Here is a 9240-nt window from a genome sequence, read left to right as displayed (position 1 = left end):
GGAGTATCTTACCCTTACCTTTGTAAGCAGCAATTATAGCTGCATAGGAATTCCCATCTCATAGTGAAAGGTTAGAGTTTGAGGCAGTGACCACTTGTTGCTTGTTTCTGTCTAGCAAAGCAACATGTGGTGGTAATCCAAACACCTGGTTGATTGGGTGCCTTTATAAGACCTGCAATCCTTAGCACGGGGCTCTCCTCCTAGGCTCCACTGTGTCGGAGTGTAGGACGAGGCCCGAGCTGTAGCCCGTTTAAATAAAACAGCTGTAGAGTCTGATTCTCAGTGGTCTTTTTTTTTTGTCAGTCGTGGGGCTTGAACTCTGGGCCTGGGCGCTGTCCCTCAGCTCTTCAGCTCAAGGCAAACACTCTACCACTTGAGCTACAGCGCCACTTCCGGTTTTTTGGTGGTTTATTGGAGATAGGAGTCTCAGGGTCTCTCCTGCCCAGGCTGGCTTTGAACTGTGATCCTCAGATCTCAGCCTCCTTAGTAGCTAGGATTACAGGCGTGAGCCACCAGCACCTGGCTTCAGTGGTCTTCTTATGGGGGTCCTGCGACCTTGGCATAACAATAGGATGCTCATGTCTGTAATCCTAGCTAGCCTCAAATTTGAAATCCTCCTATCTCCATTTCCCAAATGCTGAGATTACAGGTATACACTACCAAGCCAGACTTTTTTGTTGTTGTTGGTGAGGCTTAAACTCGGCCTGGGCCCGGTCACTGTACTTTTCAGCCTAAGGCAAGTGCTCTATCACTTGAGCCACAGCACCACTTCTGGTTTTCTGGTGGTGAACTGGAGATAAGAGTCTCACAGATTTTCCTGCCCTGGCTGGCTTTGAATCAAGATCCTCAGATCTCAGCCTCCTGAGTAGCTACGATTACAGGCCTGAGCGACCAGTGGCTGGCCATGTTAGACTTCTAAACCCTTCATTCTATCTGTAGTACATATCCTCTGCTACCACTCCTATAGGAATAATTCAGTTTGGGGGCAGGAAGTATTTCAAGAAAAGCTGAGTTCATTTTGCATGTTTATATACTCATTCAACAACGGTTTATTTATGAACCACCTACTATGAGTGATAGCCTATACCTCTGGAGATATAATCATGAACAAGACCTTAAATCCATGGTCTGTCTTTCAGGACCCATGGGCTAGCAGGAAATGCATAAAAAGGACTGGGCTTGGAAGGCCAGGAAAGTCTTAAAGCCCCCCTTTTTTTTAAGGTATTGGGGTTTGAACTCAGGGACTCATGTTTGCTAGGTAAGCACTCTGCTGTTTGGGCCATGTACCCCAGGCTTGGAAAAATGTTCACAGAGGTAGCAATCTTCCCTAGAGGAGAGGTCAGGTGCATGGACAATGTGTGAAGGGGCAAGAGTTCAGAGAGTGGAATGCAGTTCAGAGTATGGAGCAGGAAATTTTTATGACTGAGAAAAATTCTCTTGTAGTGCTGCAATTCTTGCTGTCTGCTATCTATGCACAGCTTTCTTCTTCACTCTTGCCTACCTTAAAAGAGAACAGAATTTAGAAGAATCAGATTTTATTTTGTGATGTGAACATTAGGAATTTGCTCATGTGGCTGAAAAAATGCATAAAGACTCAGTCATTCGCATTCATACAACAAAGAGAAAGTTCGTTGAATAGAAAAAATGCTCCAGTTTCCATCCAATATGCAGTCAGGGAGGAAAGAAGTGCTTGTCTGTCCCACTGTAGGGTTCAATCTTCATGAATGTTGAAGAGTTTGGCTACTTCATTGAGATCTTCATGTTGCTCACCATCCTTAATGATCTAAGGAAGAAAATAACAATGGGTCCCTAACTCTCTCCATGTGCATCCAGGCCTGGCCCACACAATGGGGCTGTCCAGGCCAGCCCTAGCATACTCTGAGAGTTGTGGGAACAGCTTTCTACTAACCCCAAATGAGTGGCTTGCCAACTGAAGCCACCCCTCCACATCTCATGAAAAACAAGTGTTCTGGAGCCAAGGCCATGCCTTTGTTCTACTTAGGCACAATCTGACCTGGGTGAACAATATAGCTCAGGATACCTGATGAAGTCTAGGAGAGTTTTCCCACCAGCACTTTCTATTTTCCCCTAAACGGCTCTGACAGGCACCTACCTTCCTTGCAATTGGCATTCGGTTAAAGATGTTCCATAGCACGATCCCAACCACCACTTTATCCCTGAGGTAGAAGATGACGCCTTTGCCATAGTCCTCCCCTTGGGCAGGTGCCTGTGGAACTGTAGGGGTACTGGCAGGAATAGTGATTTCGGAAGCTTCGGATTCTGTCTCACTCTCGGAGCGGATACCGGTACCTGTGGTCAATCCCCGAAACGAACACACAAAATCCAAACATCAGTTATTAGGATCTTGGGAAATCCTAGAAGGCAAGTGTCTTTTAAGACTTGCTTAAAGCAGTTCTATATGATTTATCTTTCTGTGCCCATCAGTGCACATGGCCTTGCCTAGGCCTCTGTGCTGACAAAGCTAAGGGAAGCTCTTCCTTGCCAACTTTCCAGGCACTGTTCAGTCTGACGCCAAGCCTCCCTCCCTTACTGCCTCATTTTAAACCTAAGTTATGGCTTATTTCCTGATATCTAGATCTCTTCAAACTACAAAAGGCTTGCTCCTGTCCTCCTCTGAAAAATATCATTATAGGGTTTAGTACAGTAGCCACTGACCAATGTATACCTATTTCAAATTAAGTAAAACATAGATTTTTTTCTCCTTTTAAAAATTACCATGCAGGACTGGGAATGTGGCTTAGTGGTCGAGGGCTTGCCTAACAAGCATGAAGCCCTGAGTTCGATTCCTCAGTACCACATAAATAGAAAAAGTTGAAAGTGGTACTGTGGCTCAAGTGGTAGAGTGCTAGTCTTGAGCAAAAGGAGGTCAGGAACAGGGCCTAGGTCCCTAGTTCAAGTTCCAGAACTGGCAAAAAGAAATACCATGCATTAGTCATATGGGGTGTTTCATTGTGATATTTCCACATATGTATCCAAGGTATCTTTTTTCTTTCTTTTTGGTAATAGGGCTTGAACACCGTCCCTTAGCTTTTCTGCTCAAGGCTAGCTCTCTATCACTCTAATGACCCACAGTTCCACTTCCAGTCTTCTGGTGATTTATTGGAGATAACCATCACACAGACTTTCCTGCCTGGGGCTGGCTTTGAATCATAATCCTCAGATTTCAGCCTCCTGAGTAGTTGGCATTATAGGCATGAGCCACCAAAACCTGGCAACATCAATCTTAATCAATCTTCTGCCTTCTATCTCCCCCATTCTACACCCCCAAAATGTGTGGGTTATTTTTTGTGTGTCAGTCCTGGGGCTTGAACTCAGGGCCTGAGCACTGTTCTTGAGTTTAGTTTGTTGGTTGGTTGGTTGTGGGGCTTGAACTCAGGGCTTGGGCGCTATCCCTGAGCTCTTTTGCTCAAGGCTAGCACTCTACCACTTTGACCACAGAGCCACTTCCAGTTTTGAGTGGTTAACTGGAGATAAAGAGTATTACAGGGACTTTTTTTTTTTGGCCAGGACTGGCTTCAAACCATGATCCTCAGATCTTAAGTCTCCTTAGTAGCTGGGTTTACCAGCACAAGCCACTGGCACCCGGCTTTGAGGTCTTTTGCTCAAGACGAGTGCTCTATCACTTGAACCACAGCTAACTTCCAGCTTTTCTGTGATTAATTGGAGATAGAGTCTTATAGACTTTCCTGCCTGGGCTGGCTTCGAACTAAGATCCTCAAACCTCAGGCTCTTGAGTGGTTAGGATTACAGATATGAGCACCTGGCACCCAGCTAAATTTGTGTGTGTGGAGGAGTTTGCTTGCATTCCCTTCCCCCCATTTTTATTCTTTTCTGGGGCTAGGAATCGAATCTAGGGTGTTATAGATACTAGGTATTCTACTATTGAGCTATAGCCCCAGCCCTTGTCATATTTCAAGTGCTTAATAGACACATGGGGCCAGTGGCTTATGTTCTGGAGAGAACAGATAAAATATGTCCATCACAGAAGTAAGTTCCATTGCACAAAACTGCTATGTGGATGCTTTAGCCAAAACAGAAGGCATTTCTGTATGGAACACCATGGTGGAGGCATTTCTTTTCATAGGGGGAAGTATATGGTGGCATGAAAGGGGCAATCTTGTCTCCTGAGAACCAGAAAGCTCTAGATAATACTGTCAAGTAGATAGAATAGTGATATGTAGTTCACATGCCCCTGGGTCTCTGTCCTGGATCCACTTACCAAGAGACATTAGAATTAAAGAGTATGGGCTGGGGATGTAGCTCAGTGATAAAAGTACCCGCCTAGCAAGTGTGAGACCCTGAGTTCAAACCTCAGTACCACCAATAAAGAAATTGTTTAGAGCCAGGTACCAGTGGTTCATGCCTGTAATACTAGCTAGTCCAGAGGCTGCAATCTGAGGATCACACTCCAAAGCTAGCCAGAGCAAAAAGTCTGTGAGACTTTTTTTGTCTGAGACTGGGACTCAAACTCTGTATCTGATGTTTGCTTTCACTCACTGCTGGCACTCTACTACCTGAGCCATACCTTCAATCCTCCCTGAGACTCTTGTCTCTAACCAGCAAAAAACAGGAAGTGGGGTGTGGTTCAAGTGGCAGAATGCTAAACTTGAGTGAAAAAGCTAAGGGAGAGTGCCTAGGCCCTGAGTTCAAGCCCCAGTACCAGCACAAAATAAATTACTTAGGAAAAGAGCCTACTGATCCATATAATGTCTTTTTCTTTTTAAATAGCAACTTGCCCTTGAAATACCACTAGTAAAAAATATGTAAGTAACTTGAGCAAAGGACACATAATAAGAATGAGGATATAATGAAAGGTGTGTATGTGTGAGAAGCTCATTCCATTAGAGATACCTCCTGGTATCTAGATGTTAAAATGAAATAAGAGGTAGCTCAGTAATTTCTCAACCCTGAGCTTCACTACTCAGGGCCCATGGAACATAGCAAGGCCTAAGCTAAGGTTCTGATACCCAGTCCTTGAGGTTAGCATGAAGCAGGAAATAAAAGAAAAGAAAATCCCTAAAAAGTTCAGGTTTGTTTTATCACCTAGATTTCCCGGCTTGTAGAGACAAACCAACAGAATAACTGAATTGGCTGCTGTCCACTGTCTAGGACAGATACGAACAATAGTTAAGTCTGTGCATTGACTAGTATACTTCATTTTGCCAGATCTTAGACCACTGAAGAGAATTCTGAGCTTGATTTTTGTCAAAGTGCAATAAAAACAGAGGCTTTCACCACCAGAATCCCCTTGTTCCAGAGACTATATTACAGACCACTCTTTTCAACACTCTTCCAAGAAAAATGGTGGTTGGGCTTCCTTACCTGATTTCTCTGTGGCAGATTTTGGGTTATCTTGTTCAGTTGCTTTTGCAAAAACACCGACAGTGGGCAAACTACTGTCCACAAGACCAATAGCTTCATAGCCAACATCAGGACCCAAATCACTCCTACAGAAGAAAAAAGAAGAGGGGGTTCTGTCAAGGGACTGTATGAAATGACATGGCAGCATTTATTTTCAAGACACTGCATTTTTTGTGTGTGTGCTGGTCCTGGGGCTTGAACTCAGGGCCTAGATGCCATCTCTGAGCTTTTGTGCTCATGGTTGGCACCATACCACTTGAGCCACAGTTCCACTTCTGGCTTTTTGGGTTGTTAATTGGAAGTAAGAGCCATCCTGAGTAGCTGGGATTACAGGCCTGAACTACCAGGATCCTGGGACACTGTAGTCTTAAACCAACTAAGGACTACGGATGCATAACAACTACAGAAATGTCAAATTGATTTGCTGCCACTAGGACATCTGGAGACAACAATGAGAAAGCAGGATTATCTTTATTTTTCCTTAAACCCACTACTCATATCACATATTTATACAATAATCTAATGTTACTGAAATTAATTCATGTTTTTATTCCATGCTACATTTGGGGTGGGATGGGTTCTTTACCTTCACTACTCACTGTAACTTATCTTAAACACATCTTAAGATTTCCCTTTTGAGACTTTAAAGAGGGTTTCCTTCTGTGGACTATGAAATCTCTTCTGATCCCATTAATCTTTATAGTACTGTCCCTTATAAACCTTCAGTTTTCTTCTTTCTTTTTGGTGTGCTGGTATTAGGGTCTGAACTCAGAGCTTAGATGCTGTCATTTAGCTCTTACACTCAAGGCTAGTGATTTACCACTTGAGCTACTGCTCCACTTTTGGCTACTTGTTGGTAGTTAATTGGACATAAAAATCTCAGAATTTCCTGTCAAGTCTGGCTTTGAACTGTGACTCTTTTTTTTTGGGGGGGGGGTCTGGTCGTGGGGCCTGAACTCTGGGCCTGGGCACTGTCCCTCAGCTCTTCAGTTCAAGGCTAGCGTTCTACCACTTGAGCCACAGCGCCACTTCCAGCTTTTTTATTTTTGCTTATGTGGTGCTGAGGAATTGAACCCAGGGCCTCATGCATGCAAGGCAAGTGTTCTACCACTAAGCCACCTTCCTAGCCCCTGAACTGTGATTCTTGTATCTTAGCCACCTAAAAGTAGCTAGAATTATAGGTGTTAGCCACCAGCACTGGCCAGAAAAATTCAGTTTACAAGTCTAGAATACTATAAAGAGGCATTTCAGTTATTTGGAAACTACTATCATATCATACCTTTAAAATTATTTATATTATCTTTAAATAGTTGAACAAAGTAGTTTCAATGAAACATGTCAATTTATGTGTACAGTTTTTTTGTGCAACTATTGGGGCTTAAACTCATGACCTCCTACACTCTCTTAGCTTTCTTCAGTCCCAGCGGGCACTCTACTACTTGAGCCATGCCTCAAATTCTGGCCTTTTTGGGTTAAATGGAGATGAGAGTCTCTTGGATTTGTCTGCCTGAAGTTTCCAACCTAAATATTCAGGTCTCAATCTCCTGATAGCTAGATTATAGGTGTGAGCCACCAGTATCTGAGCACCTTTCTTTTCTCTCTTTTCTTTGAGGCAGGTTGTTGCTAATATAATACAGACTGGCCTAGAACTTCTGACTATCCTGTCTCTGCCTCCTGAGTGCTAGAATTACATGTGTGTAACACATCTGAATCACTAGCCTTCTCTTTTCCAAAGAATTGCCTTATGTGACTAACTTTGAAGTACTGAAGTGTTATTTATGAGCAGGGTGTATTTTTTTCAGTATGTTGGGCTAATTAGGGGTAACCAGAAAAATAAAATAAAATACACTGCTGCTTATTTCTAACAGGGCACTTTTATACTACCTACTAAAGCTCAAATTTAGAGTTATTTTGTTAGAATTGTTGATGCCCTCAACACCTACTTACCTCATCTAACAGGATATTTTAACCCGATGGCCACTTGGGGGTAGTGGCCATTACATGAAATAGAATTTTTCCAATCAGTATGAAGCTAACTGGCCCACAAAGAAACCAAACCATTACTCTGTGTTATGAGCTTATTAATACTGAGCTCTAACCACAATTGAGTCCCCACAGTACAGATTACCAGAACATTGACTGATGCCAGTATGGCTTAGCAGCTCCAGTCATGTTTTCTCCAGCCAGTCTTCCGCTCACAACAGCGTGATCATGGTGTTCCACTCGCCTCCTACCCAACTTTATATCATAGAAGCAGGCAGCATCCCCTGCCTATGGAAATATACAACATGAATACATGATTTAACAAAAATCAGGCTAAAGACAGGTTCAAAGGACCCTTATACTTAGATAATTAATGTTTTTTTTTTATCAATACACTAGAATGATGCCTAAATTACCAAAAGGTTATGTGTGTGTGTGTGTGTGTGCACGCATGTGTGCTAGCACACTGGCCTGGGTCCCATCCCTGAGCTATTTTGCTCAACACTAGTGATCTGCCACTTGAGCAGCTCCACTTCTGGCTTTTTTGGTGATTAATTGGAGTTAAGAGTCTCATAGACATTTTTTTTTCTATTTAAACAAATAGGTTTAATGTTAGCATGGAATGCAAAAGACTAGAGCCATTATTCCTCTAACTTAAAAAAATCATTAAAATAAATAAAATTAACCAAGACAGTGACCTCATAGACTTTTATACTTGAACCCTCACCTTCAGATGTCAGCCTCCTGGGTAGCAAGCCACTAGTGCCCTGAACTTTTTTTTGGCAGTTGTAGGCTTGAACTCAAGAGTCTGGGAGCTATCCCTAAGCCTTTTCAGCTTGAGGCTAGTACTCTACTACTTGAGCCACAGATCCACTTTGGGCTTTTTTTTTTGGTGATTAACTGGAGATAAGGCTCTCATGGACTTTCCTGCCTGGGCTGGCTTTGAACTGCAATCCTGAGATCTCAGCCTCCTGAGTAGCTAAGATTACAGATGTGAGCTACCAGTGCCCAGCTCCGTTATAGTTTTTTTTTTTTTTTGCCGGTTGTGGGGATTGAACTTGGCCTGGGCACTGTCCCTCAGCTCTTCAGCTCAAGGCTAGCACTCTACCACTGGAGCCACAGGCCACTTCTGGCTTTTTGTGCTTATGTAGTGCTGAGGAATCGAACCCAGGGCCTCATACATGCAAGGCAAGCACTCTACCACCGAGTCACCTTCCCAGCCCTCCCAACACCTGTAATCCTAGCTACTAAGGAGGCTGAGATCAGAAGACTGCAGATCAAAGCCAGCCCAGGCAGGAAAGTCCATAAATTCTTATCTCTAATAAACCACCCAAAAACCAAAAGTGGGACTGTGGCTCAAGTAGTAGAGCATTAACCTTGAACTGAAGAGCTGAGGGACGGCACCCAGGCCCAGAATTCAAGCCCCACAACTGACAGAAAAATAAATAAATAAATAAAAGGAATTTCTACTTCCACAAAAGTAATTGGAGTCTCCTTCACTTCACTTTAGGTACACTTGTTTCTGTTCATTCTGTCCTTACCAGACAGGCTATTTGATAACTATGATCTGCTGAAATTATAGGTATGCACCACCACTCTTGGCTCAGAATATTCTTCTATATCTGGAAGCCAGTTTTTAGATGTGACTGCCTTGCATGTAGAAATCTTGTCTAAGATAACGGTTTTGGGGCCATTATTTAGTATTCACTCAAGTGTTTATGGGGGTATTTAACATATATAAAAAGCATTATGCTTGGGGCTGGGAAGGTGGCTCAGTGGTAGAGTGTTTGTCTTGCATGCATGAGGCCCTAGGTTCAATTCCTCAGCACCACATAAGCAGAAAAAGCCAGAAGTGGCACTATGGCTCAAGTGGTA

The 9240-nt window shown here is 43.2% G+C and overlaps 1 protein-coding gene across 1 annotated transcript in view; it reads right to left on the bottom strand.

Annotated features, from left to right (window-relative positions):
- Positions 1 to 1516: 1516 nt before the first annotated feature.
- The window catches only part of Aifm1 (apoptosis-inducing factor, mitochondrion-associated, 1), a 38419-nt gene continuing 30695 nt past the window's right edge, over positions 1517 to 9240 (bottom strand). The window contains exons 13-16 of the mRNA XM_013018156.1: positions 7511 to 7653; positions 5344 to 5468; positions 2114 to 2310; positions 1517 to 1783 (exon numbers count right to left, since the gene is read on the bottom strand). Of these exons, the coding sequence (XP_012873610.1) occupies positions 1712 to 1783; positions 2114 to 2310; positions 5344 to 5468; positions 7511 to 7653 (537 nt within the window). The 3' untranslated portion in view covers positions 1517 to 1711. The remainder of the gene's footprint in view (positions 1784 to 2113; positions 2311 to 5343; positions 5469 to 7510; positions 7654 to 9240) is intronic.

This window comes from Dipodomys ordii, unplaced genomic scaffold (genome assembly GCF_000151885.1).
Source record: "Dipodomys ordii isolate 6190 unplaced genomic scaffold, Dord_2.0 Scaffold38, whole genome shotgun sequence".
Taxonomy (NCBI): Eukaryota; Metazoa; Chordata; class Mammalia; order Rodentia; family Heteromyidae; genus Dipodomys; species Dipodomys ordii.
This window is presented reverse-complemented; position numbering and strand designations above follow the sequence as displayed.